We start from the raw sequence: 26,513 nt of genomic DNA on the forward strand, positions 1-26,513 counted from the left end.
TGGATGGACCACAGGTGTGACTATATGATAGCTTGATGTTTAACGTGATTAGCCTTTAAAAAAACTTAATTAGATTATTAACAGGTTGACATAAAATTTGGTTTATTTGAATAGCATTATAACAAAAACTAAGCCAATTCCCGCCACACAAGTAAAATAAATCATGCTTTGGTAAATAATAACGACATAAAACGTCATAATTAGGCCTATATGAGAAAATAAATCTGAACTTCTGACAAAAAGGTACTATTCTGACATAAAAAGTTGTAAAAAAATATGAGATACTATTCATAATAATGGGACACAAGTCAATTTTAAGGGTTTTTCCTGGCTCAAAAAAGTATTTTATCTTATATTAAATATCTTATAAGCCAATATCTTATACATCTCATTTAAATGCATGGACATGGAGTTTTTGATTTTGCATACCATATGACATTTTTTTTGTATAACTGTCACAGTTATACAAAAAAAATGTCATATGGTATGCAAAATCAAAAACTCCATGTCCATGCATTTAAATATGAGCCTCTTACATCTACTGAGGAAAAAACTCCTGTACACTTTTCATCTTTCATCAGGGCTTTATAGTCCATAACTGTGCTCAATTCAAATTTCTTTAGAGAAGAGTATTATTATTATTATTATTATTATTATTATTACATTAATTGAAAAGCATTACGGAGCATTAAACACATCATCATGTAGGCTATAATGTGTTATATTCATACTGGACGCGCAATCCTTCAGAAAGTCCACAATAGAGACTCACAGAGATGCAAGGTAGTTGTTTTAAACACTTGACTGATGCTATATAGTGGGTTTGGAACAAAAAAACATGATATTAATATCATAACTAAGTTGTTATCTATTGACGCTAAGATAATATGCTAGCTTGCCCGATGTGCACCTGTTGCCAGGAGCGATAAATCCACCTAAGATCACTGGATCTTATTGGGAAGGGCAATTGATACAAACGCAAAGAATGTTAAGTTAGATGTTTAATCAAAGAAATAAGACATTTGTATTCACACTGTTTTAATCGCTTTAAGCTTATAAATAAAGCGTGTCATGCCGTCATCAAGTGCAGCTGACATTAGATGACCAAATAAAGCTTTGGTGGGACAAAAATCCATTCTGGTGGGACAAAAATCCATTCTGGTGACCACCAAAAATGTTTTCAATGCAGGAAAAACCCAGCCAATGTCTAAATTATGAGATGATGTCATTATGACAATTTATGTCATAATTTCAACTTTTTATGTCATAATTTATCATTATCATTTACCAAAATATTGTTTTTCTTTTTATGTGGGGGAAATGGGCTAGCCCTACACAAAACAGCATTTTTGTACATTAACCAACAAGAATAAAACTAACTTCAACTGTGCCTCTAGGGGGGAGTAGTAGAGTAAAAACATACGCCTTTTGGATAACTTATAAACTTGAGCTTTAAAAAAATAAATAATCTATTCTGCATAATAATTTACAAATTGCATGTGAAACTCCTTGCGTATTTCTACGCACCTTAGTGCACATTTTGCTCTTATTTTTGAAATGTGAGTAGCCTAATTTCAACAACGCGCCGCGAACGTAAACTTTGTATACGGTCTCTAGATTCAGAATAATCGATGCTGATTAAAAGAAATATAAACTGCGATACGTTCTATTCTACATTCTAATGCTATTCAAATGAAACAGTTTTGATGCCATATCTGGCCAAACCGTTAATCCATTGATATGTTGAACTTTTTCCAAAATATGACTTTTCTGAGGTAAAATACAAAGAGGTTTTGGAGATATATTAAAATTATTTGTAAATACTTTAATAAACAAACAAAACAGTCTAACGTTAAAAAAAAAAATTCTAAAAAATGAACAAAATATTGTTCGGATGTTGACAGAGCGGAGAGGATAAGCGGGCGGCGCTGCAGTTTGAGGAAGTTTGAGATGCTTGAGTCACAGTTTATTTGCGCTCGTCAATATCTGACTGTCAAAATAGCGACTGCGTTTAGAACCTAATCGGACTAACGGGAAAAAGCCTCCGCTCGGGACCGGGACAAACCACGCTGCACAATGGGAGCATCCTCATCCAGTCTGTTGGACGAGAGTAAAATAAGCTACATACGAGGTAAACGGATTTTCATTTAGTAGCCTACTCAAAATGTCTATATCCTACATAACGGTTATAGCTCTCTTGTGCAACGTTAAGATTAATGACCATAATTGAATGGGACTTTCTCTCGTTACACTTTATTTATCCGTGTTGCATTGTGCTTTGAAGTAAAATTCAGCGTCTTACCACTAAACCATTACATCATGATGTTAGTTATTGTAGGCAATTGAAATCCAAGAATAACCTCTACTTTACTTAACACATCAGACATGCATTTGACAGCCAGCCTATGCAGGAAATGTCATCAGTTTCATGCAGTGCACACCTACCCAAACCTATACCACACACGCCCACCACACCTTTAACCCCACCTAATATCAGTTATCCCACAGCTCAATGTCATGCAATAGCCCAGTTTAATCATCCGTCACTTAAAGTTCAGGTTGCTGTGAATTTACATAAATACCGAGTTATGAACTGTGAGAAAGAGCGCTGTTGTTCTGGATATCAGCAGACACCTAATATAAAGTGGCACCACAACTTAATGTATGTAACATGGAGACTGTAATGTAAAATATTACCACAATTCCTTTTCCCCCAAAGATTTACAGATTCAAATATGCATTCACAGCTCTTTTGCAGCACTCTCCGAATCAGTGATATACTGCCTTTGTGAATGCACTGATATGTGATTTCACAGGAATGTCACACATTCTGAGCGCATATACTGGAGAGAATGGGTTTCCTTCCCCTGATGGGGTACACAGCTGTTTCTGCATAATGGGGATTGTTTTGCTCTTATTTCATCTGGCCAGCAGTGAGCAGGAAGTATTTGACCAGAGTGGAAACTCATTCCAACATTCACTTCTCTTTATTGTTCAGTCTTTTCAACAGAATATTTACCCCCATTTGTTTGCTGACTTAAAGTAATGTGGATGCTGAATAAAAAGGTTGTGTTGCCTAAATTCTGCATAAGTAAAGGACTTGCATGTGAACTAAAATTTAATTTAATAAACTGCACATTATAGAAATTATAATGTCCCCAGTTGCAATGATATTAAGGATACCTAATACAGCTGGACAGATACATTGTAGTATGATCAAATCAGAATGACACACTCTTTATAATTGCAGACATAGTGTCATCAAATTTGTGTGGTTCAACTGGTGAACTATTAGCAGAATAGGAGTCTATAAACTGAAACAGAAAGGGCTTCAGTCTTGGAGTGAATACCGCTCTTGTGCTCCAAAAACTCAAGTTATTTGCCACGTCCCCTTTTTGGGCTTTGGCATGTATTTACTCAGTGCTGTCCAATGTATACACACACAGGTTAAATGAGGACTTCAGGGTTTGTGCTGTCGTTAGAACGCTGCATGTTTGATTACATTTGTTTTCTGTCCAGTAACAGTTAATTACTCGCCATTAAACACTTAATGTGGACGAAAACATAAAGAATAGGCATACAACAGTATAGGGGTGTGGGCTGACGTAACAGATGGTAAAAATCAAACAGCACCAGCATATAAAATGTGTCCTTAATTATGATGCGCTATTCACCACTCCCTCCTCCGCTAAACTCCTAAATGATGTCATGGGTTTTTGGCACTGACTTGGATTGATTTAGCTGAGAGGGGCCTGAAGTGCTCTGGACTCTCCTTCATATGCTGTAAAATGACCCATATGCTGCTGCTTAGCACAACTGGGAAAGCCAAAAATGAATGATCATGTTTTGTTTAGCTAACACTTTACAACAAGGTCAAATTAGTCAACGTTAGTTAATGCATTAACTAACATTAACAATGGCCAATGCATTTGTTACAGTATTTATTTATCTTTGTTAAAAATAAAACTCTTCATTGTTAGTAATGTTATGTAAGGTCCATTAAATAATATTAACAGATACAACTTTTGATTTTAATAATGTATTAGTAAATATCGAAATTAATATTAACTACATTCTTAAGTACATTTCATTGTTAGTTCATGTTAACTAATGTAGCTAACTAACCTTTATTGTAAAGTGTTATCCAATAAATAGAATTCCCAAGAAATGAATACATTTAAATACATGCATACAGTAATAATTAGTGCTTTCTGCAGGCCTGTAATCATGTACACCTAGCCAATTTTACATTTACACTATTAAAAATAAAGGTTCTAAAATGTTTTTGAAATGCCATAGAAGAACCAGTTTGGGTTCCCAGAGAACCTTTCAGTGAACGGTTCTTAAAATAACTAATTTTTTTAGTGTGATTTTAATAATAATAATAAAATAAAATAAACTTTATCCACTATAAAGAACCTTTTGTACAATGGAAAGATTCCATTGATGTTAAAGGTCCCTAACGGAATCCAATATGCCAATAAAGAATCTTTATTTTTAAGAGTTGTAGAATGACATTCTAATAACCTTTAGAATGACATCCTATAATAGTCAATTTATTAGTCACATAAAAAGTTTAAGGGAGTACTGCTTTTTTAGAAATTGAGTGTTTTAGATTAATAGATGAAGTAATGCTGATGATGACATGCAGTTGGAATCCAGTTTGTGTTGCTGTTTAGTCTTCACATCAATTTATATTCAGACTTTATATTTTGATAGATTATTAATCCACATATATCACGCTGTATAATGACGGCACTAAGTGTATGTGTTGTGATGGTCTCAGCACAGTTTTAACACCACTATATTCTGTGCCCACTGAGGTACTGTATGATGGCACCTTGCTGAGGTGTCTTTTTCATGGGCTAATTCCTCTGAGAGGAATCAGATGACAGTCATCCTCTGTTCTTCAGATGCTCCTTGTCCTCTTTGCTTTTAAATGCTAGCAACTCTGGCATTAAAAGATAATTGTGCAAATCTATGATCTGGATCCACTTTTCTGATGCAGTGCTTGAATGAAGCATGCCGTTCTGTCCATATGTCCTTTGTCGCTTACATTTAAAGTTTTCAGTGGGGCTCTAGGGGAATGATCATGATCACTGTCCTTTCCTCACCATGTTGGAGGAAGATGTGTTGGGATTTCCATGACAGAAACATTCCCTTTTCACCTGTTCCATATGGTGAGGTTTAACATTTTTCAGAGTTTCTCAGATGATTACAAATTGTGGCCAAACACCTTGAAGACAGACATGCAGATTGCCTTATCGCATTAGAACACATTCAAATACTGCAGGACGTTCCTTCCAAGTTAAGTATAGAAACTGATTTGTTTAATTTAAAGAAAGTAAATAGGGTTCACCAATGAACACTTTTGTGTTTTACCTTTTTGTATTGCTTTCTTGTGAAAACTTGCCACAATGGTGATTTTCAAAGTGTTACTGTGTGGTTACAATGGGTGTTGCAAGGTGTTCTGGTTTTTCAATACAATGCTATGCTATTGCTTGGTGGTTTCGGGTGATTACTAGGGCTTCACTAGGTGTAGTTTTTAGGGTGTTCAGGGTGTTAACTAGGGCATTGCTAGGGTGTTCCATCAATCCATCCAATCATTCTCCAAACCGCTTATCCTCTGTAGGGTGGCGGGGCTGCTAAATGTTTTTTAGGGTATTCAAGGTATTAGGGGCTTGCTTAATGCTAAGGTTTTGTAGGTGATTGTTAGGGTTTTTCTGGGTGGTTATTGGTCCAAGTCAAAAGAGCCTACCCAAGTCTTTATGGCATTCTGGCTCAGGTCCCTCCTTCAATGTAAATCTAAAAGATTTTCCTGTTTATAGTCTGCCACACAGGTGACAAAAAATAAATGTAATCGCTTAGAAACATAATAGCTCACCTCTGCTCAACAAGACAAATGTTTTGAGGTATCATTATATGCAGAAACAGAAACAAACTTGGACAAGATGTTAAGAGGTTTTGAATAAAAAAGCGTGTCTCTGGGTGTGTTTCTGCTGTTGGGAGGAGTATCAGTCAGTGAATCAGTTTGATTCTAATGGGAGGAATGAGAGCTTCATTCCGGGACGACGTCCCAAACCTCCAGAGGAGAACAGCTCAAAGCCTATGACCCACACCCTCACAGATTCATGATTCTAGTCACACACACTGACATACACACTAAAACAAAACTGGTATATGTGTCACTCTATCATGTCTTATTCTGAACTGACAGTAATGTTAAAGGTTTGTATCTCAACCTCAACACCTTATTGTTTTGGCTTATGGGAGTTAACACCACCTCTGCTCTTCATACAGTTGAGTCCAAATTTAACAATTATTTTATCCGCATAACAATTTGAGTAAAAAGTTGAGTTGACATTTTTTGGAGTGTCTCTCATTTGCTTTCTCATTTGAACTCACAAAGTTTGTGTCACTGATGATAATGTTCTTCAGCGTGATTTGAGATGATCCAAAGAGCATCTTGTATATTTATCTTCCTTTATATATTTCCATGTTTAAATCAGATTTTGTATCTCAGGTTTTCACGGTGGCCTCAGACTTGTATGTCTTACTGAGTGATCAGCTTGCCACATTACAGTTTGGATTCAAAACTATTAAGGACTAAAACAAACTCCTCATAAGCCCACACTGACAAAATAATGTAGCTCCTCCAAGAACTTCTCTCTTTTGCTGAACCACACGCTATTTTTTTAGTTTGGACTGGAAGGACAGTGGAGAGAGAGAGAGAAAGAGAAAGAGAGCGCTACAATCTGATATGTTAGTCATGGAGCTGTCTCCCTCGTTGGGCGTTTCATGCTTCAGATCTCTTCTGCAGGCCAAGAGGTGATGGGAAAAGCAGGCTCTCAGCTGGTCATCCAAACCACTGGACTGATACTTCAACAAGAGTTAGACAAGTGGCGTCCCCAGTAAAACATTGTAAAGTGCAGTCAAACAAGACAATAAAGTGTAATTAGTTGGCTCTCTAAAATTGTTTTGCAAGCAATTTGAGCTGCACGCTCACTTTTAAAAATAAAGGTTCCAAAAGGTTTTTTGTTTTTACATTTTAATAATCTAAATAACCTTTTTGCCAGTTGTGCAATGGAAAGGTTCAATGGATGTTAAAGGTTCTTCATGGAACCATCAATGCCAATAAAGAATCTTTATTTTTAAGAGTTGTAGAAATATTTCCAACACCTTTAAACTTAAGCCATTTCAGGTACTTATTTAAAACTATATTTTCAACTGAGAAACTGGTCCTGAAAAATGTTGCACTGAGAAAGCAGCAGTTCAAAGCAAACACTCAGTTTGCTTATAAATTCTGCATCTTTCTGTCATTTTTATGTTTCGGTGGTTCTGCTACATAAATGTTATGTATTGGCAGCATTTCAGGCTGTCGGCTATGAAATGCAGGACATTCTGAAATATGTCCATAAAGAAAAACTCTTTCCAGTCCCACTGTGACATCTGTAGATAGAGAATGGAAATCGCTATTCTTTCCTTTTTCAGTTTCAGACGGTAGTTTAAATCATTGGCCTCATCTGAGGTGTAAACTCTGTACTGAGCCTTTCGCTTGATTTCACAGCTGCCTCGGAAGTTAGCTGCACTTGTGTTTGCAGGAAATGACTTCACTTCACAAATAACAAATACGACCGATTCTTTATTCTACGTTTCGACTTTTGTCTGTAAAGAATTGTGCAAGCAAAAGCAGTGTCAATGCAATGAGGTTTTCTCATTACGCTTTAGGTCGCATGATTGTGTGTTTGATATGTTGTTTCAGATCAAAGTTTTTGTCGTCCAAAAGAGATTTGGCATAAGGGTGGGTTACACTTGCCTTTCTTTCTTCCTGCTCTTTCCTGCATCAAAGGAACACACATATGTAGGGCGAAGGATAAGGGACATATAAAACATCAAAACTGAAGTCCCAGACACCATCCTCTGTCAGGATATCATGATTGGGGAGAAACTGGAGACGGGGGCTATTTAAAACCCTGTTTGTGTGTGGGGAGATGAAGGGAAGTTTAAGACCAAAGTTATTGTACAGATGTGCACATGGCCATTCTGCTGTCTGCAAAACAGTTGAGCAAACACTGTTTTTATGAATTGCCCTGGGAGACCCACAGATCTGCTTAACTCATCATTGGACACAATACATTTCAAATTGTTTAACACTGACCATCTGCCCCCTTATCTGTTGTGTGTCTGTTTTGACATTAAGAAATATATAGTTTGGGGTCACTGAGTTTTTTTAAGAAAGTAATAATTTTATTCAGCAAGGACACTGAATTAGTAATAACAGTTATAAGACATTTATAATGTTACAAAATATTTATTTTTCAAATAAATGCCATTCTTTTTAGCTTTCTATTAATCAAATAATCATATAAATCCTTATCCTATTTCCACAAAAATATTAAGCTGCACAATTTTTCAGCATTAATAATAATAAGAAATATTTATTGAGCAGCAAATCAGCTTATTATTGTAATGATTTCTGAAGGATCATGTGACACTGAAGACAGGAGTAATGATGCTGAAAATTCAGCTTTACCATCACAAAAATAAATGACATTTTAAAATAAATTGAAATAGAAAACAGTTCTTTTAATTTGTAATAATATTGTGCAATATTACTGTTTTTACTGCATTGTTGATCAAATAAATGCAGCATTGGCGAGACTTTTAAAAATAAAAATAAAAATATTACCGACCCCAAACCTTTGAGCAGTAGTGTATATATAAATATATGAAGAGTTCAGATGCAAAAGCCTCTAAGTGCCATCTGAAATTTTCTTCTAGAATGATCATTTTTATCAAGCTCGTATATTTAAGTTAAATAATTTCACTTAAATGACAATAGGTAATTAGCATTGCCATTTAAGTGAAATTATTGAACTTAAATATACGAGCTTGATAAAAATTATCATTCTAGAAGAAAATTTCAGATGGCACTTAGAGGCTTTTGCATCTGAACTCTTCATATAAACCTCAATACTATTTCAGCCTTTTCTCTGTTTCCTTGACAGTTGAGGATGTATCTGCATCAATGCATCCTGCAATTACATTAGATTATATTTAATTGCACCAATTACCTAGAAAGGCCACATGCCATATAGAGATTCCATCATCACAAGCTGTTTGAAATCTCAGTCCACTAGTCAGATGAAAGGATGCCAAGAACAAACATAAACATGTGTGTATTCAAAAAGCTGCAGAGGTTGATGTTTTCTGTAAGGACTTCCTGGGATGTGTAGTAGATTTGTCCTCATTGGATGCACTTTTGCTCTCTTGTACCTCTTCGTGTTTCTAGCCTGTGGAAGATTCAGTGAATTTGGACAGTGTGGTACAATATCAAAATGCTAAGTGCACCGTTGCAGCACTAGTACTGACTGTACAAAGGGACATTTAGAGAGGTGTTGTGATGTGTGTTGTTTGGCTTCCATGTCTTTTAGAAAGAAGAATTAGCTGAGTTGTCCAGGAGTTTCAACGGTCATGCTCTTAGCACAAGCGTGTTTGTGTGTCACAGGAAACCACTATCTCATCTCCCTGCCCTCGTCATGCAGCTGTCTGTTCTCTAACTCACTTTATTCACTTCAGCTAGTTAGCTAGCTGTTAAGCTAGTTAAGTCCAATTTTATTTGTGTAGCACCTTTAGAAACAACTTCACCCCAAAGTCCCTGAATTCAAATACTATAATAACAAGGAAAACTCCCTTAAGAGGGCGGAAAATTATTTTACAAGGAAAAAGAAATCTGTTTAAAGCTAACTTTGCATCAAGTGCTTTTTAATCATTTATTCCAAAATAATAACTATAAGAACACAGTAACATATTTCATATTGGCTATATTTTATTTGTTAACTGATGTTCAGCTGTTCTTTTTTGATAATTTATTTTCGGATCATCAGTCATCGAGGCTCGTTATATTTGTACTTTGTTTATATACTAATGGGTGGTGAGATTCAAAAGTAGGAATTAATTGTATAATTGTTTTTGTATAATTTAAAATTTATTTTTTATAATAAAAACGATGACTACAATGACAGAAGGGTACAAAAGGTATAACATACAAGATATGAAAAGCTTCCCATTTAAATGAGTCTACTAGAAAAGTATAAAAACACACACGGAAAATAAGTCAAAACTCAGTTGTGAAAATACACTACTTTAGACTTGCTAAAGAATCAGAATCAGAAATACTTTAATAATCTTTAATATATATATATACTACTGGTCAAAAGTTTTAGATCGGTAAGATTTTTTATGTTTTTAAAAGAAGTCTCTTCTGCTCACCAAAGCTGCATTTACTTGATACAAATTTTTTTTTTTAAACAGTAATATTGTGAAATATTATGACAGTTTAAAATGACTGTTTTCTATTTTAATATATTTTAAAATGTAATTTATTTCTCAAATGAAAGCTGAATTTTTAACATCATTACTCCAGTCTTCAGTGTCACATGATCCTTCAGAAATCATTCTAATATGATGATTTGATGCTCAAGAAACATTCATTATTATTTTCAATGTTGAAAACAGTTGTTTACAATTTTTTTTCAAAATTCTTTGATGAATAGAAAGTTCAAAAGAACAGCATTTAAAATATAATATTTTCTAACATTATAAATGTCTTTACTGTAACTTTTGATCAGTTTAACTCATCCTTGATGAATAAAAGTATTGATTTATTTTATTTATTTCCCCAAAAAATAAAATAAAAATTCTTACTGACCCCAAACTTTTGAAGGGTAAGTTAGTGTTTAATGTTACAAAAGAAACAAAAGATAAATGCTGTTCTTTTGAACTTTCTATTCATCATAGCATCATGAAATAAAAATGTAAATCTTCATATTAGAATGATTTCTGAAGGATCATGTGACACTGAAGACTGGAGTAATGATGCTGAAAATACAGCTTTGATCACAGGAATAAATTACACTTTACTATATATTCACAAAGAAAACAGCTGTTTTAAAGGAGAACTTGGTAACTTTTTTAACTTAATAAAACTGTCTAGAAATCATTTGGATGGTTAAACAACCTGTTCTGGTGATATTGGTGACTTTCCCCGCTCCCCCCAGCGTTCCCAGGCGGAAAACCAACCTTGCAACTTGCGCACTGCCGTCCCGGCAAAGTGAAATTGGAAGTCTCGTGAGAAGCGAGAACTAGAACGAGAACCATAGACAGTATAAGAAATGGACAGAGTCATCTCATTGGAACTCAATTGAGGCAAGTGAAGCCCATTTTCAGCGATTTTTTAGGACTTCCGTTCCTGACGCGCAGACTCAAACTGAGCTTGACGACGTAGATGTGACGTGAGCAACCCGTCTGTCTTCTAGTGGCTGTGGCATGAGAAATCTGAATCATTCCCTTCCGAATCTTGCAGAGACGGAGATCGTGAGTAGGAGGTGTTCATGAGCTAGGAGCAGGAGAAACTTTTGCTAGGTATTCTGATTAATTATTTTGTCATTTTGCCTCCACGTCCCCCCGATTGCCCGCGAGCTTCTCCTCCCGTCAATACGGTAATCTCTCTACTGTGCGACAGAGAGTCGTGTGGTTATGACGCAATCGTTAGCCTACTTTTACAAAAACTGTTTTTACGGGGCCATAACGTAAGCTACAAGGTAATGGAGCATTTTATACATTGTCGTGTTTCTTTAGAAATAAATAATGGACAAATGGAGTCTTCAAACGCCTCAGATGTAAAGTTATTCGCTGTCAAAGTGACGCCAAAATGAATGGGAGTCAATGAGATGCTAACAGCAGGTGAAGTTCTGCTACAAGATGGTGGCACGCGGCCGGCTTCAACTTCCGGTCGACTTCTTTCCCGCTTGACGAGAACGAGCGCGAAACACAAATTGCTTTACGGCAATTCGACATAAACACACACGCATGTATGATTGTATTACCAGATTACTCACCTCGGTAGACATAGCTCCACGCGATACAGTTGGCTTGCTCCGATCAAAACAAACGCACATGAGCAGCGGTAGAGAGGGGGAGGAGGCCGCCGCAAGTGAGTTTTTTACGACTGTGTTGTGAAATATACGCCCCCCCACAGCTGTAGGGGGAGCTCGTGGGGAAAACATGCGACAACAAAAGGGAAAATCAGCGAAGAAGTGACTAGAGTTCGCTAGAGTTACAGAGTTCTCCTTTAAATTGTAATAATATTTCACATTATGACTGTTTTTGTTTGTGTTTTTAATCAAATAAATGCAGCCTTGGTGAGCAGAAGATACTTCTTTTAAAAACATAAAAAATCGTATCGATCTAAAACTTTTGACCGGTCGTTTATAAATGCAACCAACAACAACAACCAACCGAATTTAGCTAGCTGGTGAACAATATCCCAATTAGCAATTAGCATTAGTCTAAAAAACGAAATATATTACCGAAAACACTCGACATGTCAACAAAACATAAACGGAATATCTTCCCAAACACATATCAAGCTTATTTAAAAACCTCGAAAGCATAAACACTCATTCAAAGTACCTGGAAAAGGGAGATGTAAATAACCATAACAATTAGTTCCCGCCTCCTCAGCACGAGCACCAAGAGAGGCGGGACTTAAGGCAGAACAGCCAATCATCAGAGAGGGGATAGCACCTCTCAACTCCTTGAGAGGGACAGCAGCGACACACACCCACATCCCCCATGGGTGCGACCTCCCTGAGTACAGACACATACAAGACTTAGCAATGAATGACAGAATTGATAGGGTGAACAAATAAAGTAAATGAGACACAGCTGCAAGTAATGAGTTCTGATGAATCCAGCTTCCAGGCAATGTATTTTGGGGAGTCCATAGAGAATGACAATATGGAGTGCCTCGTGGCGTTCTTCATATTATGCAATTGTTAACTGAATTCATGGAATATTTAACCCAAAATGGAGAATTTAAAGTCTTGATTGATTGTTTATTTTGGAGAATCAGTTCTGCACAACAACAGTTTGAGGAATATTGAATATTTTGTTAAGCTCTAAAACAGGACAACAAAGCACAATATCCCTTATGACTAATGTGCTATATTTAAATATTCTGATGTCATGTGAGAGATTAATGTGTGGAACAGATCATCTTAAATCAGTTCAGATCACTGAGTCAGTCAGTTGAAATCGAGAACTGGGATTTACGAACTGGATTTATGGATTTATGAATTGCATTTTCATACGGTAACATGAAGTTGATATGTCAGGCTCACAGTGAATCTTTACTAATAAATATATTGTTCCTCTAGATTTAGACCTCTGATTAACACTGATTGTGCAGACAAGGCAGCACACTGTATATTGTGGTGAAAATCGAGTTTTTAATGTGGTGTTTTTAATATAGGCTACTTTAAGACAAACCATGTGCAAATTTATCAGTCTACTACACCATTGGTGAGAATTTTCTCCTTAAAACAGCAGTTTACCAAAGACAGTCTCAAAAATAACCAATCCATTTTAACATAGTGAGCAAAAAAACACAGACAGAAAAAATCATGGTATAACGGGTGAATTATGTATATGATGTATATTACGATGTTATGATGATCTTCATGTCTTTTTCCATTGACTTTATATGATGTTCAAAGCATAAGGATGCTGATTTTCAGAAGGCAGCTGTCTGACTCTGAGATGGCGAATGGGAACATAGTTTGTGTAACATTAGCAGCACATTATTAGCTGTTTGATAACGTAGTCAAGCAAAAGGCTAATCATATGTTCACGTTATGTGCCTGACGTTGTAGAAAGCGATACATAAGATGCATTACCATTCTGACACATCCACTTGTAGACGAGCCTGTATAATTAGCTCTTCCTTTTCTTCTTCTGAATCATTTTCTGGTTCAAACAAACATGGCTTTTTTAAACCATATGTGAACCACAAGTCAGTTGTATTCTCTCATTTTCTTAAATGTATCAGACACTGTTTTGTAAAGCTCTTTTAATGGTTAATATAGCGTGTCTAATGAGCACCGTAAATTACATACTATTCCGCCATTGCCAGTGGCTGAGCAGAACTCCTTCCAGATAATCAGAATTCTGTACTATTTAGTCCTTAGCAGAAAATAATATTTCGAAGGATATCAAAGGATATTTTCCCTTAAAATCTTAGAAATTGGGATCCAAGCACAAGAGCTATTGCAAATAAAGTTTTGAATTTAGGTTGCACAGTGGAATAATGCTGAACTGGACTCAGGCCTGCACTCTGTGCCATGTCATTTTGGCAGTGCAGTGAAGTGGCAAAGATGGCTCAGTCTTCTGGAATTAGTCACTGTCTGTCAACTCCCTCAGAGTCAAGAACAATAAGATGAATGTGCTAATTAGACCCGCCTCCACTCACTCACACCAGCTCAGAGAATCACTCGGCCAACTCTACTCGAGTAAACGCTGCACAATGGTATCGCTGTTTACAACGTCGGACACATAACGGTAATTAATATGATTAGCCTTTATCAAACCTTACCAACTGTTATCAAACAGCTAATAATGTGTTGCTAATGTTACATGAACCATGTTCCCGTTCGCTATCTCAGTTTGCCTTCTAAAAATCAATATCCTTAGAAACGCTTTGAACAACTCAGAACTCCAGTGGGCCTATAGTTCACCGTAACATCGTAATAGACATCATATACATAATTCACTCGCTATATTGCTAAATGTACATGATTTTTCATATCAACATAAAAATATACCAGGATAACCTGGCTTATCTTGAGACTCCCCTGCTTCAGAGATTAGTTAAAGGAGAACTTTTTTTGTAAATTTGGAGTGCTGTCAGTACAGAGAACAACGACAAAAATCGGTGTTGCCTACACCGTGTTATCCTCTTTTTAAAATTTGCACCCTCTTGACTTAAATGGGGCCAGTTTTAAACCTGCTTTTAGCCTCTTAACATCCTTGATGTGTCATTACAAGTGCACAGCCATGTGAGTGATTTCCTTCACACGGTGAATCTGACTGCAGTAGATGTGAAAGATATGAATAAAAGTGATGTTTTTCACAAGGGTAATCTGATCTTTCATATGTGTGTAGGCCGGACAGAGGCTGAGCTGAAGAACTTCAGTCCTCATTACAGAAGGCAAAGCTGTGTTGCCTTCTTTTGCCATCTGAAGGATGAGGTGGAGCAGCACAGAGCAGGACAGGCCCAGCTCCTCAAACAGAAGGTGAGAGCATAGCTATCTTATCATGACAACATCAATTTATGATGTGATTATATTGTGCTATCACGTATGATGTCAGTGTTATCTGATTCATGATGTTGCAGTGTCTTACTCTCACTGATTCTAATACGTTTCGCTTCAAGGAGCCTCCGCAGGCTTCAGAAGTCCTGTACAAGGACAGCATGCTTTACTTTGAAGACAACAGAAGGTGGAAAGAGAGATTTGTCGTGGTCCGTGCTGACTATAGCCTAGAGCTACATGATAGCCAGGAGGTCTGTAAATGTTATCTTTCATCATCGACATTTAAAAGCTGCTTTTTTTGATAGAACATGCTCATGATTCTGTTATATTGTATGCATCCAGTCGTATACAAAGGGAACCCCTGCACGCCACAAACTCCTGCCAACAGGAGGCGCTGTATTGACCTCAGAGGAAAAATACACTGCTGTGGTAGACAAGGCCTTTCCAGACCTTAATGGTGAGTGTTTGTCTAGTTTACATCCTGATCTCTCTCTTCCTGTTGGAGTGTTCGGCGGCGGCAGAAATTGCATACTCTCTATTTTGAACGTTTGTTCCGTATAGTATGAATGTGTGTAGTATAAATGACATGCTAAATTCGCCATGTTGTCATTATCATGTGACCTGCGTCAGTTACGTCACTTCACCGGCATTCACAAATCCTCTCCCGTGGCCTCATGGGATAGTAAAGTGTCCATTGTATGCACACTTCAGAATCTCGTCGGAAGTATTAGGTCATCCGGGTACTTTTATGTATACTGTGAATTTGGACATGCTTCTTTTGTCACATACTGTTTTTCGCCTACTATATAGTAGGGAAGTATGCGATTTTGGATGCAGCCTTTGTTTGTTGTTCAGGTTCTAAGGAAGAGCCCTCCGTTCCTGTGGTGGCGGTTCCCGGTCCTCTTCCTGTGTACCTGAGACTGCCTTACAGACGGGACTCGTACTTCTGTTTCCAGCAGGAGGAGAAGCGGGCCCGCTTTGTCTCGATCCTGAACGACTGCGTTCGTCATCAGAACCAAGGTAACAGATCAGCACTACCTCAGTCTCAGAGGGCACTTTTGTTTTGCGTTGTTTGTGTTTGCAGTCTGTTTGATCAAATTCATGACCTATACCCACCGGGAAACATTTAATTCTATTTACTCATTATGAAAGTACTTCTTGAATTTGGTCTGACTAATTCTCTGTACACACACCCAAACTCAACCTTAAACACATGCTATATTACAGTAGTGAGGCTGATCAGAGGATACCTCAAGCTGCTCTGCTCTCTCCACAGTTTACTACTGTTTTTCTTTGGTGGTCATGGTGATACACTAATAATATTCAGAATTGCAAAGCTCTCTTCCTGCGTACTTGTCGCTTAGCGGTTACACAGCCTTTGCAGAGCACGAAGCTGTGTGCAATAATTTTCTATTTCGTCACACAACTGAAAAAGGCTCTTCACACCTTAATGCATTACATACTAGGTGAGAGGAGAATATTAACCACCTACACAGAGTAAAATAAAACTGTTGTTAACACTATTTTAACATTAAACATAACCTTTTTTGTTGTTGTTTCTGCTATTTTAGCTGAAAGTCAGATTAGAATAGACTTTGAAATAAGCCTCATGAACTGAGGTATCATTCACTGTGATGATGCATTTAGTTAGCAAGCAGCACAAATTACTGTATATATTATTAGTGTTGGGGAATCTACATCAAATCTGTAACTTGCCAAGCTAGCTACTCATAATGTAAAGTAGTTGAACTACATTCACACCACCCTTACAAAAAGAAGCACACCTACATTTAGTTTTATAAACTAAACTTTAGCAGTTCAATCATATTTTCCAAGCATACTTTATGTAGTAAGTATCAATGTATTAGTAGTATATTTGTAAGTGTACTATTTTAATACTTCTTTTAGTTTATAAAAGTATACTTAAGTGTTCTTTAAGTGTAACAGTGGTACACTTCGAATACACAGCTAGTTTAGAAATTGTATTGCAATTACATATAATGTGAACTGTCATATAAGTGAACTTATAAGGTATAGTGTTAGTTTACTAGCTATATACTTCTAACCCACATTTTAGTTTATGAAAGTACACTTTGAAGTATACTCTTACTTTTCTTAAGTATATCTTGGTCAGAAGTTTAAGCCTCATTTACTTGTCAGTAAGGCAAGCCAAGTATACATAAGTACAATTTTGTAAAGTATATCTCTAATAGTAATACCACACTTAAACCTCTTTTTGCATTCTTTTGAAGTTAGTTTAGACTACAAGAATTTAAGAGGACAATAAGCAATAAAGGTTTTGATTGAATCTCGATTATGGTTACGATTATGGCAACAGTTAATTTAGGGACTTCTGCACTGAAGCTCAAATCAGTGAGTTGTTTCTTTTTAAACCGGTTCATTTACATTAACCATCCAAATGAACCGACTCACTAAAACGAATCGTCTTCCAAAAGCTTCTTATGTGTTTAAGGCGAGTGTGTTATTATTACCTCATCTAAGTGCACAATACAGTGTCATTAAAAGTAGCAATGTAGCGTTTTGTCGCGCTGCTTCAAAAAATGTAACTTATTAATGGATTTTTTGAAAACGGGTACTTTTAAGCTAAATGTAAAATGTAGTTGTGTCAGTGGTATTGCAGCACTGAGAGTGAGATTGTTTATCCCTTATTCTCAGCTTTCTCTTTTCATCATAGCCTTTCATCATACTTGCTGATTCCAAGACATTTCTGTGTCATTTTCCTTTTTTTTTCATTAACCAGAAAAGAGAAGTTTCCGAGTAGCGCTCACATGATCCTGTATTACACAATTAATTCGTCTGACAGAACTATTCTCCTCTCTCTATTATCTGCAGATTATCTGAAGAGTATGGCATGTGAAGTGCAGGCTTTCCTGAAGGCCATTCACTTCTACAGGCAGGAGAAGGGCCACTATGAATCATGGGATATGCTGATGGGCCGTGACTCTGAGGTGGGCATTCTGGTCTATATTACTCACAAGCAGAGTCCACTTGTTTTGAATGAATCAGATGAGTCATGCTTCTTTTCTGAAGTAGCAGCCAAAGAGATGAACAAATAGACTGGCTGTGGATGTCATAGTGTGGTCAGCAGACTGGTGGAGTCAGAGGCTGAGTGTGGACAGAGCGGCTGGTCAGGGATTTAGGAGTGTGTCATGCTGTTAACATCCCTTTCGGGAATCATTGGACTGTCATTTCATGCTTGACTGAAACATTTGTGTTCACTCGCAAAGCTAGAAAACTTTGTGTTTGCTCTCAGAACTTTTGTGTTCCTTCCAAAAAACTTTGTGTGCAAATGCAAACTCTCTCAGGGGAACACAAATGTTTTGCAAGCCAATCCAATAGCATTATTTGCTTACAAATAATACCTCTTCTCAAAACGTCGCATGATTTGAAGTACTGTATCATTCATGTTTGTAGCACAGATGTATTGGACGTGTTTAGAATAAATCGAATAGTGATATCTGCCTAAGCAAGCACAACAAATGAATGATATGTTGTTCCTCATGCCAAAATTCCTCTTGTATGAATTGTATGAAAATTCCTGTTGTTATGAAATCTTGAGATCACAACGGGGTCTTTTACAGGATGTCCTGTAGTCACTCAAGGAAACACCTCTGCCTTCCTCCAACTATTGTTGGGTCCAATTTGGAAGCCTAATTTGGTGGACAAGGTGTTGTTGTGTAAGGGAACTGAAAGCAGACATGAAAATAGGCTATTTTAACAATCTGTCACTATCACAAAACAAATCCTGAAAAGGTGATCAGGACCAACACAATGTGCTTATTGTTCATCTACATTAATAAACAAATGACATATTGCTAACCAAATTATTATATTATATTATATTATATTATATTATATATGTATGTAGTTTAGAAGTTATGGTTCGGTAAGAAATTTTATTCAGCCAGGACACATAAACACATGTATAGGGCCCTATCATATATCTGGCACAATGCAGCGAGTGTTTTTTGCTAGTTTCAGCCCAATGGTCTGCTTGCGCGTTTTAACCTCGCGCACGAGCAGATCCGTTTGCTCTCTGGAGACACGTTCAGTTTTTCCTCTTGTAAATTCCGTCATGTAAATAGCAATCCACCAAGGCGTGAGCGTTACTCATTAAGAGAATAGGGACAACCCTTTTAGACCATGCGCCGGGCGAGCCGCCCATTTTTCACGTCGTTAAACTGGCAAAAGTGGATTCGGACACGCCCTAAGTGCACTTGCGCCGTGCGCTTAAGACCATGCGCTTAGATTGTTAAAATAGGGCCCATAATGTTACAAAAAGGTTTATATTTCAAATCAATTCTGTTCTTTTGAACTTTCGTATCATCAAAGAATGCATCACGGTTTCCACAAAAATATTACTGTTTTCAGCATTGATAATAATAAGAAATATGTTTCTTGAGCATGAAAGGCAGCATATTAGAATGATTTTACTGTATTCTTTGATCAAATAAATGCAGCCTTGGTGACCAATTGTGATTATATTATATAAAAATCCAGTTTTCTGTGGCTACAGTCAAATAATGTAATTATACAAAAAGTTTGATTGTAGAATAACCAATCAAAATCAAAAAATTATGTTATTTTAAATACATATTTAGTGACCCATATTGATAGAGCAATACAACTCAGTATCCACGTCGGACTGCCACGTCTGTGTTGTGATTCAGACTGATTCATTGCTGTGACATTACAACAACCCAGTGATTCAACATTTTACTGTTCTTCCATGAGTTGGTGCCATATGAATATTTTGTGTCTGTGACTCAGTCCGGTGTCATTACAACTCTCATTCTGCCATGGGCTTCTGTAGTGACTCTCTCTGCCTGCCTGCAGGTGCTGGCTAACCTGGTGATGGAGGAGCTGCTGCCCTCACTGCAGACGGAGCTGCTGCCCAAGCTGAAAGGAAAGAAGCCAGAGAGGAAGAGGGTGTGGTTTGCGGTCAGTGAGATCAGCCTGCTCCTCACGGCTATTCTTAGAACTTTGACACGCTATGTGGTGAATGTCACAGTCAGGAAACATTTTGGCTGGTCCATTTTGAATAAATAAATCCACTGTTTTTCTGGCCTCCACACCATCCAAAACAATTAAAGTTTTATACCATGAAACATAATTCTCTTTCACAGACTGTATCAGTTGGATGAGGTCACTGCTCTATAAAAGGACTTTTTGCCATTAGTCAACATGTAGACAAAGGCAGCTCTGTGTTCATGATGAAGTTGGGATTATGGTGGCCACGTTTAGGATGTTTTTGATTTTTTTTTCTCTCAGACAGTGGAAGCGACCTATGAGCTTGTGCATGAACAACTGCGAGAAGGATTGGAGAGTTTGAAAAATGAGTGTGGAGATGCCACCAAACAGCAGGAGGCGCTCATCCGCTCAGACATGGACCAGATCATCAACTCACAAACATTCCTGGAAACTAAATTGCAAGGTATGGACAGTCTATACTGCGTATTTGCCCTACATAGTGTTCAATTACCTTCTATTTTGTGTTAATTTACACTACCATTCAAAATGTTGAGGTCAGTAAAATAAAATAAAAAATAAAAAGTATACTTTTATTCAGCAAGGAGGCATTATATTGATCAGAAGTGACAGTAAAGACATTTATAATGTTACAAAAAAAGTATATTTCAAATAAATGCTGTTCTTTTGAATCCTGAAAAAAATGCATCACGGTTTCCACAAAAATATTAAGCAGTGCAACTGTTTTTAACATTTATAATAATCAGAAATGTTTCTTGAGCAGCAAATTAGCATATTATAATGATTTCTGAATGATCATGTGACACTGAAGACTGGAGTAATGATGCTGAAAATACAGCTTCGCCATCACAGGAATAAATTACCATTTAAAATATAATAAAATTCAGTTATTATAGAGTTTCTGTGATTATTTTACTGTTTTTGATCAAATAAATGCAGTCATGGTGAGCATAACAGACTTCTTTCAAAAACATTAAAAAAATCTTAGCAACCCAAAACTTTTGAATGGAATACAGTTTAGAATAATGTAGCATTTTTGAAAAATATTTTCCTTCATATCATAACACTCACACAGATATCATATTAACCCATTGTATTTCAAGTGAGAGCACACCATAGGTTGAATAATATAGTTTCTTTAATATTTGGTAAAGTTAGTGAATCATTTTCTCCTTTTTTGCTGTCATAAATAATATGTTTAAAGCAAAATAATAATTGGTAACTACATTACAATTCTGTGAAATGAGTTACATTTTTGCTAAAATACTGTGTATCAGCTAATGACTGCAATTCTCATTACATGCTTTAAAGATTCAGCCATTTTTATTTAGCCATACAATTTCATAGTTTTGCAAGAGCCCCAGACCACATAACCACAATAATATCTTGTTTAATAGCAACCAGTGAATGCGTAAACATATGACCACCTTCAACCAGAGTATTGACTCGTATTATGTTAAGACAATCAGGTTACACAAAACTAAATATGACCATATATCTGAACATTTTCATGCATGTAAATGTAGTCAGCGAGGCACACCAAATCTTAACGTTGTACGGCACCCTTTTGACTTCCTTTCTGTTTGTGTTAAGCTTTAGCATCAGAGCCAGCCATGAAATACAGTTCAGAGAGCGTGGCCCCATACCTGACCTCTATCCTGGAGGAGCTGATGGGACCGGTCAGCGCAGGCTTCCAGGCCGCGAGGCTGCTGTTGGAGGACGAGCTGACCCGAGTCTGCAAGGATTTCCCTCAGGGGGGAGTCACAGAGGAACTTCAGAGCGTAAGAGAGTGCACAACATTTACAAATATGTGGTAATATGGCAAGTTCTGAAAATGAATATTTATCTGCTGATTCCGAACTTTTCCTGGCCAAGGCTATTGCACAACACTTGAAGCAAATCAGGTCAGGTTGCTTTTTCCACTAAAAGGAAAGTGAAGTGTTAGACAGCAAAGCTGAGGTGATTAGATCACGCTGGAATAATGATCATCTGAAGTTCTCATGAGTCATGCCTGTTCTTCTGAAGGCTCTGCAGCAGGCGGGTCGCGACCGGATTGAGGACTGTTACCAGCACGTGAATGTCCTGAAAGAACAGCTCCAGGAACTCCGAAACCGCTTCAAGTTCTCCAACTCGACTCGAGTAGTCCACTGCACCCAGAATCAAATGCAGCAGGTGTGGTTCCTTGCTCTTGGCTGGGTGTTGTTAGACTTAGTGGGGCTTCATGTAATAAAATATTTCATCTAGCCTTTTGACTCAAGTATAATTGCATAAAACTTTTTTTTTTTTTTTACCTCAGTTGTGGATATAAACTACTGGAACAATATGTGTCATATATAGACTAATGCTCCAAAAATGAAGTCAATGGAGAGCATTGCCTCATCTTGTCATGAACTTTGGTTCCCCCTACAGGTCAAAGTAATATAAATGAACTGTGGCATGGCTGTTGTTTTGTTCCACTCTTTTTTAGTTGATGGAGAATGCAGTGTACACTTTTGAGCTCCTGCTTCAGGCTGGCTTAAAGGATAAACCTGACAAACAGGCCTCAGTCATGGAGAAAGCCAAGCTACGCGTCCTCAAGGTAGGCTTTGCCCACATTTACAAAGTGTACACATGTGCAATGCAGCAGTACAACTTCTTAATAGAATGACTCTAATAAATGTGACATAATCATTATGGAAACTTTTGCTTTTGCCTTTAGCAATTTGACTATGACAGCAGCACAGTGAGGAAGATGATATTCCAGGACGCCCTGGTTGACATCACCCTGCCAGCCATCAGGAGAAACCTGGCCCCCGGCTGCAAAACTGTACGCACTATTCAGCTCTTAACCAGTTAAAAAAAAAAAAATTGTAATTAGAATTATTTTTTGTTACACAAACTTTTTTTTAGAGGTGGAAAAAATGCAATACTTGGCCTAAACTGTATACAGATAAAGCAACAGTAAAGGCCCGTTCACACAGTTATTCTGCAGTTGTGTCATCTGAGGCTTTCAATGCTTGAGCTCTTCAAAATCTGCTGGATTCTGATTGGCTGTCATTGTTTTTATCGTTCGTCGGCTGGAAAATTGTATGATTCTGACGATATTGTTTCTCTGGGCCGTTATTGTTAGTTGTGATGTGGACTCTGCTAGCTATTTTTTTTTTTTTTTAGAACTACTTATTAGAGCTGCACAATTCTGGATAAATTTAGAATCACGATTTTTTTGTTTCAAATGGAGATCTGACAACTAAACAAAATAACACATAATTTACTAGAGGTTCAGACAAAATGTTAATTGTTGCAGTCTATATAAAAATGTTGAATCAATTTGAATGATTCAATGACTCACTCATAAATACTTAACTTGTTTCATTACTCGATGAATCGGCGTGTTTGAATGAATGATTGACAAATAAATTTTTTTACAGTCACTTTCGCCACCTACTGGTGTAACAATGTAATGGATATAACTGTTTTTTGAAGCGCCAAGTTACTTATAAAAGGTGATTTGCTCTTTTGATCGCTGCTGTAGACATCAGTGTTTATATCCGAACTATAAACTTTTTTATCTGTGATAATATGAATATTTGTAACACAGAAATAACGATACTGTGTGGTTAAAGAGACTGTTTGTGAAGCTGTTTCATACCTAAACATGATAACTGCTCTCTCTGGGTCAGCGGCAGCGCCAACACAGATTAATGTTCCGGTATTTTGTCAAAAGTTAATAGACACAGGAGAATCATTGTCCTTTTGGAATAAGATCGCGTCTGTTTGAATCGAGATCACGATCTTTTAATGATTAATCGTGCAGTTCTACTACTTGTATATTTTTTTTGTCATCATTAAAGGGATAGTTCACTTTGAAATAAATTTTTGGTATGTTTTAGCTTACCTCAAGGGCATCCAAGATGTAGGTGTCTTTTTTTCCGCAGTAGTTTCAATATTGATATTTTTAGGTCAAACCGTTCTTGTCTGTCAGTCATATAATGCAGGTCTATGGTCACCACCTCAAAGATCTGATCTGACGTGTACGCAGACTGGTGCATAGATATATACACACTAGATGTTGCCTTGTCTACGGCAGTTCATTGGAATGAATGTCTTTAAGGCGACATCTAGTGTATATATCTATGCACCAGTCTGCGTACACGTCAGATCAGATCACTTGGACGTGGCTGTGTACAAGAGGTAAAAACGATATAAATACTGTTCGTTTTCTCACACAAACCGCTCGTTTCGTGTCTTAGGCCATCAATGTGTACTTACGATGGGGAATTGTTTAATTTGGACGACGGGGAATTGTTTTAATTTGGACTCTGTGCATGCTCTTTGAGGTGGTGACCATAGACCTGCATTATATGACTGACAGACAAGAACGGTTTGACCTAAAAATATCAAAATTGAAACTACTGCGGAAAAAAAGACACCTACATCTTGGATGCCCTTGAGGTAAGCTCAAACATACCAAAAATTAATTTCAAAGTGAACTATCCCTTTAATAGTTATCATGCTTGGTGTGAATGGGCCTTAAAACAGGGAATCAAACTCCACTGGCTGTGCTGTATGTATTTGATTCACTAAAAAAGGTTCATTAGAGTCATTCATTTGGGTAATTTATTCAGAATCGACTGATATCAGGCTACCTCTCAAATACAGCTGGTTTTGTTTGAACTGTTGACTGAATTTTTTTCTCGTTTCGGCAGGAGCTTCAGAATTTTGAACAATTCATCTTTGCAGATTACACAAACTTTGTTCAAGTGGAGAATATCTACGAGAACATACTACTCAACCTTTTGAATAATGAAGTTAACAAAGGTAAACTGTTTTAGTTGCTTGTTTTGGGTGTCTTGAGAAATATTATTGACTTTTAAAAAAAACTCACATCTACATTTTGGTCCATATGTTTGCTGTACAGTGGTGAAGGAGGCGGCCAGTCTGAAGAAGAACAACCTGTTTGCGGACAGTACTGACCTGCAGTGTGTTAGTCAAAGCAGCCTGGCTGACTGCCGCACGCCGCCCCTCTCTGCCCCTTCCAGTCCACCCCAAGTGCTGGCCTTTAAACAGGCAGTGCAGAAGACCTCCTCTCCATCAGGAGAAACCGTCAGTGAAGACACCCACCAGACACATGAGACTTCAGTCATTCCTACAGTGAAGATTACAGTGTCTTCTCCAGAATCCGTGGAACCGACATCACCGTTAAATGTGGCTGAAAGCCAGCCAGATGTTCCACCAACATTACCTAATAATTCATCTCCCATTCTAGAGGTCACAGAGACTGATGTGTCCTCAACTAAACCCGAAACCATCGTATGTGCAGAGGAGTCATCATCTCCGCAGCCAGAGACACTTTCCAAAGTGAAGGAGGATGACGTTACATCTGTTAGTTCAGACCAAGCACCAGTTCCTCTCGCTGATGCCTGTGAAACCCTAACTGTGGAGGCAGATGAGGAGAGTAAAGATGCAAGTACTCCACAGTCTGAAATCAAAGAGGAATGTGTCCATACTGTCCAACCTGATGCTAGACTGACAATCAATGCAGAAGTTCTCCCAGATGTATGTGTTGAAGGCACTGATGTGGACGGCAGTGTTTCCGATGAGCACAGTGTGGATAACAAGGTGTGCGAGGCAGCGCCATCTAGTGATGAGAATAGTAATGAAACGCAAGACAGTCCTGCAGTGGATGCTTCTCCTGCTCTTGACTCTGTTCCTGATGGTCCGGAAGGGGGCGCTGTTGCTTTAACATCAGAGCTGGAGAACCATAGCAGCATTGTGAACACAGATTCACCAGAGGAGACTGCCGACAGTGTGCATGCTATCAGAAATCTCATCATGGAAGTCATCGAGGTAGAGGACATAATAAGACCTTGTGATGAAAACCAGCCTTAAAAATGTTTGAATGAAAAGTTATCCAACTATCCAGTTATCCAACTATCCAAGTTATAAAACTATTTAGCTCTGCTAACAAAACAATTTTTTTATTCCCATATATATATATATATATATATATATATATATATATATATATATATACACACACACATTATATATACATATATATATACACATATATATACACACACACACATATATATATATATATATATATATATATATATATATATATATATATATATACACACACACATATATATATATATATATATATATGAATGACTGGCATCATTTACTATTTTCTTATTATTAATCTAAATATTAACATTTAAAGTGACACATAGTCATGTACATGTGCCTATGTAAACAGATTTTTTTTAATTTTGTAACACTTTATCTTGCATCATGTTAACAAACAATGGTGGGTGTTTGTACCTTTTTTATATAATGTTGAATTACATTTAATGTTGGAACATT

The 26,513-nt window shown here is 37.1% G+C and overlaps 1 protein-coding gene across 1 annotated transcript; it reads left to right on the plus strand.

Moving 5' to 3' along the window:
- Positions 1-1,930: 1,930 nt before the first annotated feature.
- On the plus strand, positions 1,931-26,180 carry niban1b (niban apoptosis regulator 1b). The gene is made up of 14 exons (XM_082172371.1): positions 1,931-2,131; positions 15,004-15,134; positions 15,275-15,403; positions 15,495-15,609; positions 16,008-16,172; positions 18,006-18,121; positions 20,010-20,114; positions 20,445-20,607; positions 21,756-21,943; positions 22,188-22,334; positions 22,630-22,740; positions 22,861-22,968; positions 24,848-24,959; positions 25,060-26,180. Exons 1-14 carry the CDS (start codon positions 2,077-2,079, stop codon positions 26,028-26,030), a joined length of 2,616 nt encoding a protein of 871 aa, XP_082028497.1. The 5' UTR covers positions 1,931-2,076; the 3' UTR covers positions 26,031-26,180.
- Positions 26,181-26,513: the final 333 nt, after the last annotated feature.

This window comes from Leuciscus leuciscus, assembly GCF_965113295.1.
Source record: "Leuciscus leuciscus genome assembly, chromosome: 6".
In the NCBI taxonomy this organism is placed as follows: Eukaryota; Metazoa; Chordata; class Actinopteri; order Cypriniformes; family Leuciscidae; genus Leuciscus; species Leuciscus leuciscus.